At 35.2% G+C, this 23,707-nt stretch overlaps 1 protein-coding gene across 6 annotated transcripts in view; it reads right to left on the reverse strand.

Moving 5' to 3' along the window:
- Positions 1-23,707, reverse strand: part of LOC141450082 (serine/threonine-protein phosphatase 4 regulatory subunit 1-like) — a 187,441-nt gene that overhangs the window by 56,104 nt on the left and 107,630 nt on the right. The window contains exon 1 of one of the 6 annotated variants that reach the window (XM_074120127.1): positions 3,426-3,451. The exons of the other annotated variants lie outside the window; for them this stretch is intronic. Within the exon in view, the coding sequence (XP_073976228.1) occupies positions 3,426-3,427 (2 nt within the window). The 5' untranslated portion in view covers positions 3,428-3,451. Of the gene's footprint in view, positions 1-3,425; positions 3,452-23,707 lie in introns of those variants that run through there. 6 annotated transcript variants of the gene reach the window in all.

Below are 23,707 nucleotides of genomic sequence, written 5' to 3' on the forward strand. Positions count from 1 at the left end.
TGACTGTAAACAAACCGTAAGAGAATGGTATAAACCTTAAGAGAATTATAATACAAGCTTAATAAAACTGTAAGATAAACTTAAATATACTTTAAACAAACCGTAAGAGAATCGTATGGGAGTGGTACTAACCTCAAGGGAATCATAAAATAAGCTTAATAAAACTGTAAGATAAACTTGAATCGACTGCAAACAAACTGTAAGAGAATCGAAGCCAACCTTGAGGGTATCATAATACAAGCTTAATAAACCTGTAAGATAAACTAAGACTGTAAACAAACCATAAGAGAATCGTAAGTAAATTACTATTGGACCTTGGAGAGTGAATAGTGGTGACACCTAGTTCTTTCAGGCAGCAACCAAAAACATAACCTTTTCAAGAACTATTTAAGAACAGTTTAGATGAGGGCAAGAACAACCTTTATTACATTTAGTACGAACTCCATATGAGCGGTCAGAAGAAGCAGTTCTGGGCGATAATAAAATGGAAATTACGAAAATTTATTCTACCTGAAGAAAAAAGAATATTTCAACGAGCAAAAAATGCATTAAACCTTTTATCAACTACGTTTTCACCTTGTTACCTTCTTCCGGGTTTAATGTATATGGAAATCCTTGGCGAACCTTGAACAGCATATGGAACCAGTTATTGAAACTGAATGCATTTTTTTGTTGTTTGATTTTCATTTTAAACGCGACAAATAGTTGTTTACAGTAAATCTGAAACAGTAGAAGACAACAGACGGGGCTATTTTTTTTTGTATTATTATTGAAAGGATAATGGTTTGTAAACGCAAACAACCCAATAAATAAGAATACTTGTGGGACCACAAAACAACAACAACAACACACACAAGCAAGAAATGTAAACAGTGATCAAAGCTCGCCGTACAAGGTTAACATACTGCGTGCTCGCTTTCAGTGTAAACCACTAAAAAAATTTGTTCAATTTTAGAAAGAATGTCCAATAATAAAGTAAAGTAATCGCCTATTTTTTCAGGCTTTACGATCTGTACGCTACAACTACCAAATTAGGTGTCGTGGACGGAGGCGACTAGCCAACATACTTTACTATAAATTTCTCATATTAACCATTAAATAAAATGCAAGGACTAGACAGGGGGAATCGAACCCACTAAACCAACAATACATCTGAGCATTGCGGGACTAGTCACTTAACCGCCTAAGGCTGGAAACATATTGGAGCGGCGGGCAAAGCGGCGATGATAGCTGCTTCAGATCAAAGAGAGCGACGAGCAGCGAGCAAAGATTCGCATGCACATAGTGACGAGTTTAGTCGCGTTCTCCTTTTGACAAAACAAGATGGAGGAACTATTTTTATATGAAAATTCTTCGTTGAAACTTTGGTATTTGCAGCAGCTTAGTAGTAGGAGCTGCAGTGTACATGTCATAAATAAGTCTAGAAATGAACTTGGTGAATTCCATCACTTGTACCAACAACTTCGGGAGCATCCTGGCAAGTTTCATGCGTATTTTCGAATGTCTATATCAACATTTGATTACATACTAGCCCAGTGTAACCCCATTAATCAAAATCAAATTTTATTGTTTTTGAATAATACAACTCACAACAAAAGTTAGGCACAATATAGAAAAATTAACTAAATACAAATCTGTGCAACCCCATTAATCCTAGCAGTCCCTTTAAGGTAAGAAAGATATAAACAAAAACAAAATAGAAATATATGCAGATAAAAAGAAATTAGTCAATTAAAAAAAAACACAATAATTTTATTAAATCCCTAATTCATGATTTGTCGTAAATTAATGTTGTTCATCTGAAAAACTGGAGTAGTAGGACGCTACAGAAGAAGGATTGGAGAATTCGTCCTGATCAGAAGTAGTAGGACGTGAAAATGTAATTTAATTTTGCCTAGTATTTAGATGAAAGTTAGCATTAAGGGATTGAGAACCAAATTAAATGTAGCAAAAATTACCTGAATTCTCCATTAACTACTAATTGTTAAATAATTTTAACTATTAATTATTAATTGTTAAAAACTATTGTAGCTTCGCAAATATTATCGTTCCACAGAGGTTTCTTTAAACAAACTAAACCAATAAATGTAACAATATCTATAACCTTTGAAAAATAACCTTTACAAATTGAGCGCGATGAGAGCGAAGAAATCAAACATGTCATAACGCTTTGCTCTACTCTCTATAGATAGCGTTGCTCTATCTTTGCTTTGCTCGCCACTATGCGCGGTCCCATATGTTTACTTGTGTTTGATTTCGCCGCTTTGCTCGCCGCTCCACTATGTTTCGAGCCTAAGATACTTTACTATAAATTTCTCATATTTAACCATTAAATAAAATCCAAAGCCTAGACCTGGGGAATCGAACCCACTAACCAACAATACATCTTAGCATTCGGGTCTCGCCTCTAACCTCCTAACATACTTTACTATAAATTTCTCATATTAACCATTAAATAAAATCGAAGGCCTAGACACCGGGAATCGAACCCACTAAACCAACAATACATCTTAGCATTCGGGACTCGCCTCTAACCGCCTAACATACTTTACTATAAATTTCTCATATTAACCATTAAATAAAATCCAAATCCTAGACCTGGGGAATCGAACCCACTAACCAACATCTTAGCATTGCGGGGGTCTAGTCTCTTAACCGCTCGACTATTGTGGTGTCTCAATGTACGTTCAATATATTCTAGTGTGAATATGCAAAAAGCTTTCCCAGGTTTCCTTTTTTTTCCAATTTTGAAACTAAAGTGGGCTAGTAGGCATCTATAGAGATTTACTATTAAGGAAGAGCCTTGTGGCTCTCAGAGACTGGATCTAGAGAGAACTGGGCGATGTGTCCTGGGGTTAAACCCGGCAAGACTATGCCTCCTTGGCTTGGTGTAAACAAAAAGCCAAAATGACTTTCTTGGCTTCGATATGTAAACTTCAGAATGAGAACAACAATTTTTTTTTATAAGTTACAAAAATAAAAACAAACTATCAAACTAAGTTAAGTAGCTAGATATGCAACGTGTTGACCAATTATGGTATGTATTACTATATAATAAATAACAGTAAAAAGAATAACCAATAGTAGTTCGAATTAAGAAATCAAGCAATTTAAAACTATCATACTGTGAGCACACTGGAAAAAATAACAATAAAAAAAAAATGAATATATGACGTACAGGAAGTAAAAATATTTTTACTTATTCGTATTTATTTCCGAAAACCATTATTTCCGGTGAAAATACGATAACAAAACTTCCTTTACTAAAAGTAAGAGAATTAAGAAAGGAAATAACGAAGAACCAATTTCAACAAAATAAAAACAGGATTTAACATCGCCAAGTTACGTCAATCGTAATACAAAATATGTGCACGAATTTACAAACATCCCACCTGTTGCTAAAAATTATTATTTACAAAACTTACATATTTAATTATAGTCATCTCTTAATGAACAGCATTTCGTATCGCGGGCTACAACCTCCTAAACATGACTGAAGAATATGATGGGAGCAGCAGCAGTAGAGAATACGTATACGATAACTAAGTGGTGGCCGACGTTGGACCAGCTGATCTCATCACAAATTTCTTGATGATCCCACCACCATCACGAGAAACAACGTGGGAATAAAGATATTTATATTCTGTAATGTATTATTAGCAACAGGGGTTCACTCTACAGGAAGGAAATATAAACAATAAAAACATTTAAAAAGAAAATAGAGCTACCGCCAGTTCTTCGCACAAAATGTTGGAATAAGCTACAAAATGTTCCAAGAGATAAACAAATCGAGATGACATCAGTATTTCCGTCCGCATGCCATCAGCATGTTTAGAAGTGCTTCTTTCCGGTCCCAGGGCAGATCAATCGTACCAGTAAATATTCTAAGAATTACAATGTTTATGATCAAACAGAGGATAGGCACACAATAATGGCGAATTGCTAAAACTTTTTAATTTCCTTTGATAAATTATAGTTTTAATAATTTCAGAAGATGAAGGAAGGTTATGTCGAGAAATAACTTACAAGGCTAAAGGTTAGAATAAGTTACTGAATTTAGAGAGAACATTGGATTAACTTGAACTTTAAAAGTGCAAAAAATTAAGAAACCAATTAAAAAATGGCTAAAATATACTTTTTACTCTTTCGCAAACTATTATTGGATGTACTTTATTAACAATTTGTTTCCACAATAACTATCGCAGGTTGGTAATCTTGTTGATTAGTTACCCACTACTATATTTTGTAAATTTTCATGAATTGATTTAATTTTAAGATTAGTATTTTGCAAAAAATATATTTATCACTAACGCGTATAATCTAAACAATCACAACATTACAGACTTGAATGTTAGACCTGTATTTGAGAAGGTTACTCTTAGGTTACAAGACCAGTGGTGACTAAACTAAATTCTGCGTCATCAAAAAAGTTCATCTCCTAATTTATTATATTGTAAACATATATGTATAATAATTACAAAATATTGTTAACGTCATCAAAGTTTTAAATTTTAAATTTTATTAATACGAAAGTTAACGAACTATTTATTGAATTTTATATTAAACTGTTTTTATTAGTAAAATTTAAAATTTAAAAATAAAAATTATAAATTATTTAGGCAATCAATAAGGACAAAAAAAAAGACAAAAAGAATGACCCCAAGTGGGAGGAGGTGGTTGATTATGGGGGGGGGTAGATTACGTCGAAGTTTATCTTAATCATTTAAAAATGAACTTCCCGGTGTCTAGGCCTTGGATTTTATTTAACGGTTAATATGAGAAATTTATAGTAAAGTATGTTAGGCGGTTAAGAGACTAGACCCGCAATGCTAAGATGTATTGTTGGTTTAGTGGGTTCGATTCCCCGGTGTCTAGGCCTTGGATTTTATTTAATGGTTAATATGAGAAATTTATAATAAAGTGTGTTTGCTAGTCGCCTCCGTCCAAGACACCTAAGTTGGTTGTTGGACGTTAAGCCCGCCTGAAAAAAATGGCAATTACTTTACTTACAGAAAATCAACCCACTTTAAAAAATAAGAGCTGAAAATAAATATTTGATAATAAAAACTATAAACTTCCGGCTCCATCCGCGGATACCTAAACACTACAGTCGGCAGCGTTAAGCCTATCCGAAACAATGGTGGCTTACAAGCAAACGCTTAGAGCGAACACATCAAGGAGAGTATCTAACTACATAGAAAACAGATAAATGTAGTCGGCAGACAGACGAAACGAACTAAAGAAGGCAGACACGGTGTGGTGTCTGACGTAATGGTAGGTTAGTGATGTGTCCACTGACAATGACAGTTACAATGAAAAGAAAAAAAAAAAATAGGTCATACTCAACGACACAAACATTCCTCAGCTTCATCAGAGTTAACGCTTAGGTTAATAACAAAAAAATAATAATATAGTTTTAGAGTAGTTCTGGGAGGGAAGTAGTGAGTCGGCTTCCGGTCTCCACAGGCACCTAATTAATGAAAGGCCAGTAAAATAAAATATAAATCTGCATTTTTCCCGTAGTTTCCACTCAATTTATACCTCTTCATTATTACAAATTAGTGTGTATTAAATATGAATATTTTAATAGGTAGATCGCGACAAATTTTTCAGAGAAAAAGTCGATCCTATAGATACAGAAGTGGCCACCCCCTGCTATTTACGGAATCTACCAATTATTAAGGAAAACTGCCAACATACCCACGATACATGGTCAGATCTTGCTAAAGAACATCGTACTCATAATCTATAAACCTAGAAGAGGGACTCTTTTAACCAACTATTTCTCGGAAAACGGAACCATACCACTGTTCGAAGGATCGAAGATATGCTCCAGAACTCAAACCTAGCTATGTTATTATCCCATAAAATTTACCCCCTTTAAATCTGGAATAAATTTATTGATTTCCAAGCGGAATAAGGGCAACAGGCTTGCCACAATAATAGATGCACTGCTCCCTCACCATGGAGTTTACAGTTTTATGCTGCATATTGACAGAGAGAGAGTATTCTATTTTATCCTCTTCTCAAATTGATCTTGTAAATTTAAACTTTAAATATTTCTAACTCAAACATTCAACTTTTACTCTCTTTTTTTTTGCAGTAAAGTTCTCGCAAACGGAAGTATGTAGATAACACACAGAACTGGAAATAACACCTTATATCTGTCCTTAGTTGAAAAGCGTCTAAAGATATTGATTTTCTGGACACGCATGATCTAGTTTTATGTTGATAACATGTGTAGCGGTGTTTAATTAAGATCCTTGTTATTCTGAAAAGAGGGGGCCCTGAAATATTATCATAGCGGCTCGGGGAACAAAAAGAAAAAAAAGGTAAAGAATCCTCCAGGATAAATCTGATGTAGATGTGAATGGTGCTTGAAGAAGAGGATGAGAGAAACTATCCAGCAACAGTATTCCCTGCAGGATATCAGTGATGATCCTCAAACCTCAAAGAAGGTCCTGAGGCCATTGAAGAGATTCAGTCAGCCTGGTGGATTACCGGGAATGACAGTGGAAGCGAGAGACTGAACGAAAGGATTAGAGCAACTAGAAAGAGCAGGATGGAACTTGGTGATATTCTGTCTGAGGCAAGTTCTTGAACGAATGGGATGTTGAGGTCGTTGTTGATCACAACGATGATACTCATCAGAGTATAGTGCGCAAGACTGTACACAAAATTGGCCAACTTGAAGGCGATGGAATCTCACAGTTCCACCAAACAAATAGTCCTAGACTAGCATCTCTTCCGTTCCAAAGGTAAACTTCCTTTATGGGAGAACATTTGGCTAACTTTAACTAATGGTATTTACTGAGCGACTTCAGATAGCTGGTAGAAAGATGCTTTACGCCATTTTTGTTACACCCTAGAATCAAGTCACAGAAGGAAGTGCCAGTCAGTGGACAATGATGCGTCGTGGATAAGAAAGAAAAATTAAGAGACAAAAAATAAAACTTAAGAACTGAACGCCACGTCGTTCTTCAAGTAAGAATTAACAACCACGTAACGAGGTACCATAAAAATGGCAAATTAAAGGAAGAGGTAGATTCACAGAGGAGGTATGAAGGGCGAATAGTTAGAAATCTGGCAGCACTAGATCCAGAGTAGTACACTGGGATAACTCGGAGGCAGCAACAGGTGGGGTTGGGGCGTGATAATGCGCCCGCACCAAGGTCGCCAAAAGAAAAGTAGAAAAATGCTAATCTACTGTGCAGACTCACATGACTCTCTCCTTCGGCAAATGACGTAATGCAATTTTCTGGGAATAAAAACCCACACTACAAAACAAAATTAAAAATTTATTTGTTGCAAGTAAAATGGGAAAATCTGACTTATTTATTTTCTTCATTTACGTATTGAATTCCTGAATTCCAGAAAGCAATTTTTCTTGGGGGAGGGAGGTCTCTATTTGCATTCAGACTTCGTAATTGGAAAAATATCATTTAATTAAATTCATCACCTTACATGTTTCTAAGCCCCACCATTGCAGGGAGGGATTCCTTGAAATCCATGCAAGAATAGACTCCCCCCCCCAGATTAAGAACCAACCGAAGCTTTCAAAGGAAACTAAACCCCAAAAAGGGCCTTAAAAAGAATTTTTCTAGCGGGAAAAGTTATTAAAGGTGTGGAAAACCTATGCGAGCGTTGCAAAAAATGGACATTTACTTTATTTACCCATGTACTGTACTTTTCTAAATACATAAAAATAATACGAAGACTTACCGTTCTAACAACCCAAAGTAGAAACTTATTCAAGCTCAACATACCTGCAACAGAAATAAATCAAGTCAATTAATAACTCGTAAATAAAAACTTATTTATCATTAATTACATTTTTTTCCTTTCTCTTACTACTCTAAGAGAAAGAAATTAAACTAAATATCTTTGAATTAAATAACTATAGCAAACGATAAATCAGTGAGTGTAACATTAGCTGAAAATTCAAAAGTAAACCCCAATAACTACGATAGCTACGACTAAATACAAAAAGGTTGGGCCAATAAGCAAAGTAATGCCTATTTTTTGAGGCAGGCTTTTCGTCCCAACTACCAATTGTCGTGGACGGAGGCGACTAGCAAACATACTCTTTACTATAAATTTCTCATTAAAACCATTAAATAATAAAATCCAAGGCCTAGACACCGGGGAATCGAACCCACTAAACCAACAATACATCTTAGCAATGTGGGTCTAGTCTCTTAACCGCCTAACATACTTTACTACAAAGTTCTCATATTAACCATTAAATAAAATCCAAGGCTTGGACACCGGGGGACTCGAACCCACTAAACCAACAATACATCTTAGCATTGCGGGTCAAGTCTCTTAACCGCTCGGCTATGCGTGGCGCCTAATGTTGGGCCAATAATAATAGCTCGTTCGATTTCACAAATTGTAGCGTGCACGTTTGGTGATCATACACCTGACCGGTTTCGGACATTCATCCATCCTCAGGGGTATAAAGAAAACAGTTTGGTGTATATATTTCGACTTTACTTCCAGTCCAACTGGTAGTCTGAGACTCGATAACATAATTGAAGTCGAATGCTTTTTACATCATACTGATTAAATGTACCTGTGATGACGATTGGAAATCAGTAACATATCTAGGAAAAATTCATAAACATGCATGGCTAGGACGCGGATAATAGCAGGAAGAAAAAATAAAATAAAATAAATAAGGAAAAGTTATTCAAGTAAAATTCACCCTACCTAATGAATGGGGATATTGGTACAAGTTTTGGGGGAGTCTCCCTAAAAATTTATGGAGGCTGAAATTAGGTGTTTTTTGTTTTTTTTAATTTTCTCTAATTTAAAATGGTGTAGAACACGACTTTATTGACACAGAAAATCTGAAGACGGATATTTCCCGTCAAGGAAATTCAAATTCCAAAAATTCGTAACACATCGCAACACATTCCTATAGCTTAGTCAGACTAACATTTAACCATAAATGTGACAAAAAGTTTTTGGAATTGCCAGGAGTGTATTAGACGGAGCCAGTCCGAGGGATGGCGAGGAAGAGGCTCTGGAGTAGCTGGAGTGGTAAAGGGGGGGGCCGTGTGTACCTAGAGCCGTTATCAGAGACCAACTGATAACGGCGCTCACTCACACTAGCCTGAGAAGTTCTTATCTCTGTCGCCTGTCTACCTAGTGATGGCTCTCTACTACTACACAGGACGTTACTCCTTGTCCGTACACAATCTGAAGAGACCTGCTAGTTACCTTCATCCCACCTACACTAGCACACCTTCATCACGCCTTTACACATTTCTCCTGCATGTTCCTATTTACGTTGTTTATTCTGTTATCGTTCAACACTAACTTTTTATTTACTTTAAAAATAATATCTTAACCGTATTTATTTATCAACTAACTAGAAGTATAATAAGGCAAGTTCCTACTTCTTTCAACATTTAAATAAGAGTTATCACTTTACTTATCAACTGAGCAAGTTTGCCGCTACTCACAACTGAAGAAAAAACAAAGCTGCTGTGTAGACCCACACGACTACCTCTAACTTCTCAAAGTTCTGACTCACTAATATTCTTTCAAATATAGCCATAAATAAAGGCTATATTTAACGTAAAGCTAGCCTGCAAATATAGCCTTCACTATTAATATTCTTCTCTTTGTATTCAAATAAATTTATGGATAGCTCTAGGTATTGCGCTATCCATATAAAAGTTAGGGAGAATTATATGAGATTTAAATGATTCCCTTCCCCATGAAGAATGTTAATTATTTTCCAGAAATTACTGGAAGAAGAGGCTTTTATTGGAATTTTATAATTGATTAATAAAGATTAAAAAGGCCCCTGTATTGACTGTTTTACAGTTAGGCAATGATAAAAACTGTTGAAATTCTCTAATAACTCTTTTAATTTGATTGCTTTTTAAATACCTGGGTGGTTAACCACAACCATTTCATTAAAACAATTCCTTTTTTTCTTTTTAACAACATGGTAACACAATTAACCCTTAACAGTTACAAAACATGATTGACCGTTTGGTTAATCACTATTCAAAAAAATGAATGTCTTTAAAAAGTGATTTATAAAAAATAAAATCTTTAGAAATTCCATGATCAATACGAACAACCATCGCGTGCCAACAATTGGAATTGATTGCAATTAAGTTTGGGTAGTTCAGTAATTTTATGATTTCTATTCATTGCCTGAAGGACAGAATTTAGTAACCTAAGATGATGTTTTGCAGGCAAAACTCTGCAAGGGAAAAGAAAGGAGGAGAACTGATACAGGGTTTTCTCTTTCAAATCGTCTCTTTTCCGAAAGACAAGAGGATACACCGTGGTGTTTTACTGACCTGGACAGCACAGCATGGTAATGAATATAAGCACAATAGAGTATCCGATTATCCGAACATCGAATAAAACGAGAAACGTAAACTTATTCGAATGTAACTTCAAATTGGCAGTTTTTTGGGCCAATACTTGGATTTGCGCCAATAATTTGAAATTCTGTATTTAGCAAGAACTTAAAATTAAATTCAAATTAAAAAAAAAAAGAACAATTTTTTGTTTTCGTATCTTAACTAAGTTTCTAAATTTCAATACATTTAAAATTGAAATTTCGCGGAACACTTGGACCATATTCGCGGAACGCCGGTTAAGAACCACTGCTTCATATCTTCTAAAATTATAGATCTGTGCACAAAATAACTATAGTTTATAATTTAGAAAAACAAAGTGTATAAGAGAACAAAATTTCATACGAATACGAGGTCCACAGTAGGAGATATAGAACGGCCATAATTTTACAGAATTTCATGACCCAAAAAATTTTCGACCCTTTATATCTTCTACATTTATAGATTTGAGCACAAAATAACTATAGTTTATAATTGAGAAAAACAAAGTGTATAAGAGAACAAAATTTCATACGAATACGTGGTCCACAGTAGGAGATATAGAACGGCCATAATTTTAGAGAATTTCATGACCCAAAAATTTTTTAACCCTTTATATCTTCTACATTTATAGATCTGTGCACAAAATAACTATAGTTTATAATTGAGAAAAACAAAGTATATAAGAGAACAAAATTCCATATCAATACGTGGTTCACATTAGGAGATATAGAACGGCCACAATTATACAGAATTTCATGACCCAAAAAATTTTCAACCCTTTATATCTTCTACCTTTTTGGATCTGTGCACAAAATAACTACAGTTTATAATTGAGAAAAACAAGTGTACAAGAGAACAAAATTTCATACGAATACGTGGTTCACAGTGGGAGATATAGAAGAGCCATAATTTTACAGAATTTCATGACCCAAAAAATTTTCAACCATTTATATCTTCTACATTTATAGATCTGTGCACAAAATAACTATAGTTTATAATTGAGAAAAACAAAGTGTATAAGAGAACAAAATTTCATACGAATACGTGGTCCACAGTGGGAGATATACAACGGCCATGATTTTACAGAATTTCATGACCCAAAAAATTTTCAACCCGTTATATCTTTTACCTTTTTAGATCTGTGCACAAAATAACTACAGTTTATAATTGGGAAAAACAAAGTGTACAAGAGAACAAAATTTCATACGAATACGGGGTTCCCGGTGGGAGATTTAGAACGGCCATAATTTTTACAGAATTTCATGACCCAAAAATTTTTCAACCCTTTATATCTTCTACATTTATAGATCTGTGCACAAAATAACTATAGTTTATAATTGAAAAAAACAAAGTGTATAAGAGAACAAAATTCCATATCAATACGTGGTTCACAGTGGGAGATATAGAACGGCCACAATTTTACAGAATTTCATGACCCAAAAAATTTTCAACCCTTTATATCTTCTACCTTTTTAGATCTGTGCACAAAATAACTATAGTTTATAATTGAGAAAAACAAAGTGTATAAGAGAACCAAATTCCATACCAATACGTGGTTCACAGTGGGAGATATAGAACGGCCATAATTTCACAGAATTTCATGACCCAAAAAATTTTCAACCCTTTATATCTTCTACATTTATAGATCTGTGCACAAAATAACTGTAGTTTATAATTGAGAAAAACAAAGTGTATAAGAGAACAAAATTCCATATCAATACGTGGTTCACTGTGGAAGATATAGAATGGCCACAATTTTACGGAATTTCATGACCCAAAAAATTTTCAACCCTTTATATCTTCTACCTTTTTGGATCTGTGCACAAAATAACTACAGTTTATAATTGGGAAAAACAAAGTGTACAAGAGAACCAAATTCCATACCAATACGTGGTTCACAGTGGGAGATATAGAACGGCCATAATTTTACAGAATTTCATGACCCAAAAAATTTTCAACCCTTTATATCTTCTACATTTATAGATCTGTGCACAAAATAACTATAGTTTATAATTGAGAAAAACAAAGTGTATGAGAGAACAAAATTCCATATCAATACGTGGTTCACAGTGGGAGATATAGAACGGCCACAATTATACAGAATTTCATGACCCAAAAAATTTTCAACCCTTTATATCTTCTACCTTTTTAGGTCTGTGCACAAAATAACTACAGTTTATAATTGAGAAAAACAAAGTGTATAAGAGAACAAAATTTCATACGAATACGTGGTTCACAGTGGGAGATATAGAAGAGCCATAATTTTACAGAATTTCATGACCCAAAAAATTTTCAACCATTTATATCTTCTACATTTGTAGATCTGTGCACAAAATAACTATAGTTTATAATTGAGAAAACAAAGTGTATAAGAGAACAAAATTCCATATCAATACGTGGTTCACTGTGGAAGATATAGAATGGCCACAATTTTACAGAATTTCATGACCCAAAAAATTTTCAACCCTTTATATCTTCTACCTTTTTAGATCTGTGCACAAAATAACTATAGTTTATAATTGAGAAAAACAAAGTGTACTAGTGAACAAAATTTCATACGAATACGTGGTTCCCGGTGGGAGATATAGAACGGCCATAATTTTACAGAATTTCATGACCCAAAAATTTTTCAACCCTTTATATCTTCTACATTTATAGATCTGTGCACAAAATAACTATAGTTTATAATTGAGAAAAACAAAGTGTATAAGAGAACCAAATTCCATACCAATACGTGGTTCACAGTGGGAGATATAGAACGGCCATAATTTCACAGAATTTCATGACCCAAAAAATTTTCAACCATTTATATCTTCTACATTTATAGATCTGTGCACAAAATAACTATAGTTTATAATTGAGAAAAACAAAGTGTATAAGAGAACAAAATTTCATACGAATACGTGGTCCACAGTGGGAGATATACAACGGCCATGATTTTACAGAATTTCATGACCCAAAAAATTTTCAACCCGTTATATCTTTTACCTTTTTAGATCTGTGCACAAAATAACTACAGTTTATAATTGGGAAAAACAAAGTGTACAAGAGAACAAAATTTCATACGAATACGGGGTTCCCGGTGGGAGATTTAGAACGGCCATAATTTTTACAGAATTTCATGACCCAAAAATTTTTCAACCCTTTATATCTTCTACATTTATAGATCTGTGCACAAAATAACTATAGTTTATAATTGAAAAAAACAAAGTGTATAAGAGAACAAAATTCCATATCAATACGTGGTTCACAGTGGGAGATATAGAACGGCCACAATTTTACAGAATTTCATGACCTAAAAAATTTTCAACCCTTTATATCTTCTACCTTTTTAGATCTGTGCACAAAATAACTATAGTTTATAATTGAGAAAAACAAAGTGTATAAGAGAACCAAATTCCATACCAATACGTGGTTCACAGTGGGAGATATAGAACGGCCATAATTTCACAGAATTTCATGACCCAAAAAATTTTCAACCCTTTATATCTTCTACATTTATAGATCTGTGCACAAAATAACTGTAGTTTATAATTGAGAAAAACAAAGTGTATAAGAGAACAAAATTCCATATCAATACGTGGTTCACTGTGGAAGATATAGAATGGCCACAATTTTACGGAATTTCATGACCCAAAAAATTTTCAACCCTTTATATCTTCTACCTTTTTGGATCTGTGCACAAAATAACTACAGTTTATAATTGGGAAAAACAAAGTGTACAAGAGAACCAAATTCCATACCAATACGTGGTTCACAGTGGGAGATATAGAACGGCCATAATTTTACAGAATTTCATGACCCAAAAAATTTTCAACCCTTTATATCTTCTACATTTATAGATCTGTGCACAAAATAACTATAGTTTATAATTGAGAAAAACAAAGTGTATGAGAGAACAAAATTCCATATCAATACGTGGTTCACAGTGGGAGATATAGAACGGCCACAATTATACAGAATTTCATGACCCAAAAAATTTTCAACCCTTTATATCTTCTACCTTTTTAGGTCTGTGCACAAAATAACTACAGTTTATAATTGAGAAAAACAAAGTGTATAAGAGAACAAAATTTCATACGAATACGTGGTTCACAGTGGGAGATATAGAAGAGCCATAATTTTACAGAATTTCATGACCCAAAAAATTTTCAACCATTTATATCTTCTACATTTGTAGATCTGTGCACAAAATAACTATAGTTTATAATTGAGAAAACAAAGTGTATAAGAGAACAAAATTCCATATCAATACGTGGTTCACTGTGGAAGATATAGAATGGCCACAATTTTACAGAATTTCATGACCCAAAAAATTTTCAACCCTTTATATCTTCTACCTTTTTAGATCTGTGCACAAAATAACTATAGTTTATAATTGAGAAAAACAAAGTGTACTAGTGAACAAAATTTCATACGAATACGTGGTTCCCGGTGGGAGATATAGAACGGCCATAATTTTACAGAATTTCATGACCCAAAAATTTTTCAACCCTTTATATCTTCTACATTTATAGATCTGTGCACAAAATAACTATAGTTTATAATTGAGAAAAACAAAGTGTATAAGAGAACCAAATTCCATACCAATACGTGGTTCACAGTGGGAGATATAGAACGGCCATAATTTCACAGAATTTCATGACCCAAAAAATTTTCAACCATTTATATCTTCTACATTTATAGATCTGTGCACAAAATAACTATAGTTTATAATTGAGAAAAACAAAGTGTATAAGAGAACAAAATTTCATACGAATACGTGGTCCACAGTGGGAGATATACAACGGCCATGATTTTACAGAATTTCATGACCCAAAAAATTTTCAACCCGTTATATCTTTTACCTTTTTAGATCTGTGCACAAAATAACTACAGTTTATAATTGGGAAAAACAAAGTGTACAAGAGAACAAAATTTCATACGAATACGGGGTTCCCGGTGGGAGATTTAGAACGGCCATAATTTTTACAGAATTTCATGACCCAAAAATTTTTCAACCCTTTATATCTTCTACATTTATAGATCTGTGCACAAAATAACTATAGTTTATAATTGAAAAAAACAAAGTGTATAAGAGAACAAAATTCCATATCAATACGTGGTTCACAGTGGGAGATATAGAACGGCCACAATTTTACAGAATTTCATGACCTAAAAAATTTTCAACCCTTTATATCTTCTACCTTTTTAGATCTGTGCACAAAATAACTATAGTTTATAATTGAGAAAAACAAAGTGTATAAGAGAACCAAATTCCATACCAATACGTGGTTCACAGTGGGAGATATAGAACGGCCATAATTTCACAGAATTTGATGACCCAAAAATTTTTCAACCCTTTATATCTTCTACATTTATAGATCTGTGCACAAAATAACTATAGTTTATAATTGAGAAAAACAAAGTGTATAAGAGAACAAAATTCCATATCAATACGTGGTTCACAGTGGGAGATATAGAACGGCCACAATTTTACAGAATTTCATGACCCAAAAAATTTTCAACCCTTTATATCTTCTACCTTTTTAGATCTGTGCACAAAATAACTATAGTTTATAATTGAGAAAAACAAAGTGTATAAGAGAACCAAATTCCATACCAATACGTGGTTCACAGTGGGAGATATAGAACGGCCATAATTTCACAGAATTTCATGACCCAAAAAATTTTCAACCCGTTATATCTTTTACCTTTTTAGATCTGTGCACAAAATAACTACAGTTTATAATTGGGAAAAACAAAGTGTACAAGAGAACTAAATTCCATACCAATACGTGGTTCACAGTGGGAGATATAGAACGGCCATAATTTTACAGAATTTCATGACCCAAAAAATTTTCAACCCTTTATATCTTCTACATTTATAGATCTGTGCACAAAATAACTATAGTTTATAATTGAGAAAAACAAAGTGTATAAGAGAACAAAATTCCATATCAATACGTGGTTCACTGTGGAAGATATAGAATGGCCACAATTTTACAGAATTTCATGACCCAAAAAATTTTCAACCCTTTATATCTTCTACATTTATAGATCTGTGCACAAAATAACTATAGTTTATAATTGAGAAAAACAAAGTGTACTAGTGAACAAAATTTCATACGAATACGTGGTTCCCGGTGGGAGATATAGAACGGCCATAATTTTACAGAATTTCATGACCCAAAAATTTTTCAACCCTTTATATCTTCTACATTTATAGATCTGTGCACAAAATAACTATAGTTTATAATTGAGAAAAACAAAGTGTATAAGAGAACCAAATTCCATACCAATACGTGGTTCACAGTGGGAGATATAGAACGGCCATAATTTCACAGAATTTCATGACCCAAAAAATTTTCAACCCGTTATATCTTTTACCTTTTTAGATCTGTGCACAAAATAACTACAGTTTATAATTGGGAAAAACAAAGTGTACAAGAGAACCAAATTCCATACCAATACGTGGTTCACAGTGGGAGATATAGAACGGCCATAATTTTACAGAATTTCATGACCCAAAAAATTTTCAACCCTTTATATCTTCTACCTTTTTGGATCTGTGCACAAAATAACTACAGTTTATAATTGAGAAAAACAAGTGTACAAGAGAACAAAATTTCATACAAATACGTGGTCCACAGTAGGAGATATAGAACGGCCATAATTTTACAGAATTTCATGACCCAAAAAATTTTCAACCCTTTATATCTTCTACATTTATAGATCTGTGCACAAAATAACTATAGTTTATAATTGAGAAAAACAAAGTGTATGAGAGAACAAAATTCCATATCAATACTGGTTCACAGTGGGAGATATAGAACGGCCACAATTATACAGAATTTCATGACCCAAAAAATTTTCAACCCTTTATATCTTCTACCTTTTTAGATCTGTGCAAAAAATAACTATAGTTTATAATTGAGAAAAACAAAGTGTATAAGAGAACCAAATTCCATACCAATACGTGGTTCACAGTGGGAGATATAGAACGGCCATAATTTTACAGAATTTCATGACCCAAAAAATTTTCATCCCTTTATATCTTCTACATTTATAGATCTGTGCACAAAATAACTATAGTTTATAATTGAGAAAAACAAAGTGTATAAGAGAAAAAAATTCCATATCAATAGGTGGTTCACAGTGGGAGATATAGAACGGCCATAATTTTACAGGATTTCATGACCCAAAAAATTGTCAACCCTTTATATCAGTGGTTCTTAACCTTTTCATAGACGCGAAACACAATTATATGTATATATTTTTCTCGTGGAACACTAACATTAAATAATTTGAAATTCGGTATTTAGCAAGAACTTAAAATTAAATTCAAATTAAAAAAAAAAGGAACAATTTTTTGTTTTCGTATCTTTCCTAAGTTTCTAAATTTCAATACATTTAAAATTGAAATTTCGCGGTACACCAGTGTTCCGTGGAACACCGGTTATGAACCACTGGTTTAGTGGGTTCGATTTCTGGTGTATAGGTCTTGGATTTTATTTAATGGTTAATTATGAGAAATTTATAGTAAAGTATTTTTTATTAGGCGGTTAAGAGACTAGACCCGCAATGCTAAGATGTATTGTTGGTCTAGTGTGTTCGATTCGCTTTGTCTAGGCCTTGGATTTTTTTTAATGGTTAATATGAAAAATTTATAGTAAAGTATGTTTGTTAGTCGCCTCCGTCCACGGCACCTTATTTGGTAGATTGACGTAAAGCTCGCCTAAAAAAATAAACATTACTTTAAATTACTACTTTCTCTAGTTACGTTAGAGTGTAAACTACCTTAAACTCTGGATCGGATTAATGCTTAATCCGATCGTATGGTGGGGAGGATTTAAAATGATAAACAATAAAAAATCCTAGCCTTGCAGGTATGAAATAATACTAGTGGCTTCCAGGTTTTTTCTGGCAAACCTTCGGATAGGGAAGGGATTAGCTATGAGGTTAGCATACTGGACTCCCACGCGGAGGTCCCGGGTTCGAATCCAGCAGCTGACCCTCAGATTTTCTCTTCCTAGGAGCTTCTTACAGCTCACTGTCCGGTGATGGACAGTGTTGGATGTAACGGGAGAACACTGTCCGGAGGCCGGCAGTGCACTGGAGAAAGCTCCGGGCGCTAATGACCTCAGCTGTTGATGCGCAAAAAAAAAAAAACCTTCGGATAATTTATTCAAAATAACGACCTTCTCTTCATTCTGGAATTAGGACCGGCCCTGGTCGTGCCTAATAACTTAGAGCTATCCCCTCAATCTTTAACTTTTCACACGGCCTCTCGTTGTTAGTGAGAAGCTCGGTAGATTATTCTATGGTAACATCTTATAGACTAGCGACAGTCTACCAAAAAAGCCTCCCTAAATAGCAAAAGGATTTTTGGTAGCAAAGAAAGGTGCTGGTGTCTAGACCAAACACCTGCATCTGGTCTATACATATATTCAATTATGTTTTACAAGAGATAAGTGGGTTTCCATTCAAAACCGGATTGGTGAAGTCCTATAGAAAGGCCGTGGGAATATCGTGGTCGTCGACTGGTACTGAAGTTTTTGGCCAGGATATCTGAACGTGGTGAGTGCATCAAATAAGAGTGAGAAAGAGAGAGAAATGAAGACTGTTTCAATAAAAAAACAGGTACCATGAGAACCGCACATAAAAGGACCCTTAGTTGCAAGGGGCGAGAGGAGATTTGGTGGCAAGAGGGTTGAGTTTTGGAGGTGAGACTTTGGAGGACCCCTTCGGTAATCCCCACCTCACTTCACGATATTCCCACCGTAAATAACATGGATCAAAACTATCGCCTATCGCGGAACAATTTATAGGGTGGGTGCTAGTTTTTTTAGATTTCGGCTTTACACGACTTCCTAGTGTGGAAATCTAGTGCGACAACTCACACGATTTCCTGTAACTTTCAAGATCATTACTTACCAATTTCCATCCAACCAACATTATCTATATTTAATTCTTACCAACATTATACAGTATGGTAAAACATTACACTGAAGCAATACAGGGGGAATCTGCCCGGGCAGATATGACACTACAAGTCCATCTGTGTGTATGTAGTGTAACATAACAAAGTTTGCGGAAAATCCTAGGAGGGAATCCTTGGAGTAAAGGATCTACTTCAAATTTAAGGCTACTGCAACCCATTTGGTCATACGGCATCGAAGTATGGGGATCGACTAAGCGTTCCAACCCACTACGCCTCCAGGCATTACAGTCAAAAATACTTCGAAAACTTCTTAACGCTCCGTTCTATGTATCTAACCTCACTATCCATAATGACCTCAAAATTCCTTTCATTACAGATCTTGCTAACACTCGTTTCTTCAAATTTCATTCCTCTACAGCAGCTCATCCTAACCCTCTCATAGAACACCTATCTTCCTCCACATTACCAAGTAATCCTCTAAGGAGATTGAAGAGAAGATGGCCTCGTGATCTTCTCTTATCGTGAGAGCAAAACACGTTCCTGGAGTGGCACCACTGGGTGCCTTCTCCACTCATGATTTCCTTTTATTTCTTTTTTCTTTCACCATATTTGCTTGTTGCAACAGCTGTTGCAGTGGCAAATTGCATTAAAAGATTAAAAAAAAAAAAATGTAAGGGATTTCCTCCAAACACAGAATGTTTACATTAACTATAATCCTTCTTATCAGGACATAAGAGGTAGGACCGTGAATTATACTAAAATGACACTTTAGAGGAGTGCCTATCCATCACTCTCTTTCTCTCTCTCTCTCCCCCCACTAGATTCTACAATCGATTTTTTCCTGTTCGATTTTTTTTTTTTAAATTAACAATTATAACAATTGCACAGAGGTTTAAGGAGAATATGTTTAAGAGGAAATAGTGAAAAAAAATGTAAATCGAATCAGTCAAAACGGATACTTCGGGTGAAACCTCAAAAATCGAAAAATCTACGGGAATATAATACTAGCAGAGCAAATCATGATCGATGTTTATATCGATGTATTCACAGCAGATTATTGAATATATAAAAGATTCTCGAGAAAATTTAAGCCGTTCCATGAGTAAGTGCGAGAGACTGAAAAATGGTTAAAATGTAAATGAAGACTAATTCAATGTAAAAGAAAAACAGGATACCCAACACAAATCAGGTAGCAATAGAATATCGTTGAAGACACCTTAGTAGCCGGAGCAGTTACAAGGGAGAGAGAGTTTTGGGCAATGTTCTGGACCACGCTGTGATCCCAATGCCTACCACCATTCCCTTAAGGCAAAAAAAAAAAAAATTGAAAAGGGTAAAGTTCTTGGAACTTGCCCTTCACACACACACACACAGGGAGAGAGAGAGAGATAGCTTGTGCGAGTGACAAGGATATAGTGAGCAAGAAGAGCACAGAGTGAGAGAATGGTAGAGGGAAGCGCGCTGGGTGGGTATTGATTGCATGAACTACTACAGAGGGAGCTGTTTCACTACCACGCTCGGGGAGGAATAGTAGAGCCTGCCGGCTGCAGCAGGTCCAACAACCTAACTGTGCACTGCGACTAGAGGGTAATCTCTCCACCAGACTGGGAAGCAGCGAGTTGGCACCACTGCATACCAAACATCCCTCTTGCCTTTACCGCCACTCGCCTCCACCCTAACAATAAATCCTGCCCTTTCCTACCAGAGAAACTCGTCCCGCTTATCCTCACACATACGCACTCACAAAAAACCCTCCCCACCATCTTATTTACGCACTTGCATCTCACACCTACATACGCACAACGCAAAACGTACATTTAGACTACAATTTTATGTATATATATATTTAAGAGATATATCTATGAATGGAACTAGGGAGAGGGGGGAGAGCAGCAGATTACGCAGCGACTACGCCAGCATACTATGGCCGTCCTTCTGCAGCGAGTACAAGGCCAATAAACTTTAGAGGGTGCCGTACCCTCCTCACTTACTATCAAATAACTAACCGACCGGATCAATATAGTCGTTCACCCAGAAATACAAAAACAAACTCTACTGAGCACAATAAGGGAGGAAAAAACCGTCTGCCGTGTTTTAAACTCATATGACTTCCTTCTGTAGTATACTCAATAGTAATGGATAATTTCCGGAATAACTCCCGAATTTGGGATTAACATTAAATTTCAAGATCTATGTGATCACAAGTCGAGTGGTTAAGAGACTAGACCCGTAATGCTAAGATGTATTGTTGGTTTAGTGGGCTCGATTCCCCAGGTCTAGGCCTTGGATTTTATTTAATGGTTAATATGAGAAATCTATAGTAAAGTATGTTAGGCGGTTAAGAGACTAGACCCGCAATGCTAGGATGTATTGTTGGTTTAGTGGGTTCGATTCCCCCGGTGTCTAGGCCTTGGATTTTATTTAATGATTAATAAGAGAAATTTACTGTAAAGTATGTTTGCTAGTTGCCTCCGTCCACGACACCTAATTGGGTAGTTGGACGTAAAGCCCCGCCTAAAGAAATAGGCGATTACTTTACTTTACTTTAACGCAGCAGCTCCCAACCACACCCAGACCATTGACAGAGAATTTATCTCACACCGAACTTTCCTTTTTATGGTCAATTTCTCTTCTCGAACAGGATACTGTTTGTACTGTTTGGTCGCTGCGTCTTTCAGTTAGAGCATCAAAAACACCGCATATCATTTGTCTTAATTCGGTGCAGCTCCTCACCAAAACAACCAATATTCTTTCTCAATCATTCTACAAAACATATGGTGTCTACGGGACATGCGAGGGAGGGTCGGTAGTTATTGAAGTACTCCTTTGAGAAGTTAGTGCGCTCTTGTACCGCCTACCTCAAACTTATAATTGGCAATTTTATGAACTTTAGCTCCTCTTTGCAAAAAAATAAATATTAACTATGAGCAAAAAAAGGACAAAATGAAATGCTCTACTCAAAAGGAAGTGAAGCGAGACGTTTGCAAACTGCCACTGCTTATTTACATTACCCTAGATAGTCCACAGAAAGAGCCACTAGCATCAATTTAAAGAAGTTTATGACATAAAGGCCGCTTGATAAATTAAAATTTGGAGGAAATTTTTGAACTTGAAACTTCTTCTTCTTCAAAAATTACCAGAAAACTTTGAAACCGGAGGATTCGTACGATGGTAACTCCTTCGATGATACGCTCATCGATTCAACTGAAACCAGTGCTTCTGTAGGTCATACTATTAGAAGGGGAGTCTGGAAGTGGATGTCTTAGTAGAAGTAAACATGGTCAAGATGTTTCCCTTTAAAATGAGTTTAAGGGTGAGATTTCGCCCTTAAACCCTCAGGTCTCGACTTCTTGCCAAGATGGATATCAGTGAGTCCAAACCATGGGTCCACCATGTTACTTTTGGTACTTTGCTCTGCTATATCTGTGTGTTTGGAATGACTATAAAGGAGGACGTCAAGAATTAATTTGGTCGTACATAATATTATGGTAAATGGCTTTCGGTTTTATTATATCCGAAAATTTTCCCGGCACTTTCAGCATGTCACTGTGTAGTTGATCGTTTTTATTGTTTTCTTCAGAATTTAAAGGATTATTTACGGAGGAGGCGACCATAAGCGCTAAAGACTCGACCATATACTCCTAGAGGACAGGTAAAGAGAGAAGAAGTAAGCAGAAGAGCCTGAGAGACCACGACAACAAACCACTCTCTGGCCAGCGAGAGAATTCCGCGCCACCACACTAGCTAGCTAGAGGAATGTGGTCAAGGCGCCTTACTTCCAACTAGGGGGCGATGTCCCCCCCTCCCATATACACAAGCACGGCCAGGCTCCCGGTGTGGCAGTTAGCCTGTCGCCGGCTATTTCATTCTGTTGTTGTTGTTGTTGATGTTGTTGTGTACCTCTAGCCAGTTTGCATTCCTTTCCAGCGTGCACAGTTAGTTACATGTGTGCGCTGTCTTCTTCACACACAAATGGTAACCTACATCTCCTCTGCAACCTCTCCATACTCTGTTCCTCAAGGAATATTTCCAATTATTTTATCTAATCTGGTGTGCAATTTGGATCTCATTTATATTGGTCAAGATATTTGTGCAAATATTCAGCAATTCAGCAATTTGACAAACCGACGAACACACAAAAATAATATCTTATGCGAACTTTTAAAGGAATGCACGTATCATATTATAACAAGAACCAACCTCCCCATAAATTTCAATTTAGCTGATCAGAATTCCAAATCAAAACGACAGGTTTACTATTTGAAATAAACTATGTGTGAATTTTCACAAATTATGCTAAAAATTCCACGAATTTGCTCTTATTTGGAAAAAACTCAATGTTTAAGAACTCTTTTTGAAACATAATTAATTTTTCCTAATTAAAAAAAAAAAAATTCTGGGTTAGGAGTGGGAT

The sequence above is a fragment of the Rhodnius prolixus genome, unplaced genomic scaffold (assembly GCF_049639745.1).
Source record: "Rhodnius prolixus isolate KJV_2025 unplaced genomic scaffold, Rpr scaffold_2, whole genome shotgun sequence".
NCBI lineage: Eukaryota > Metazoa > Arthropoda > Insecta > Hemiptera > Reduviidae > Rhodnius > Rhodnius prolixus.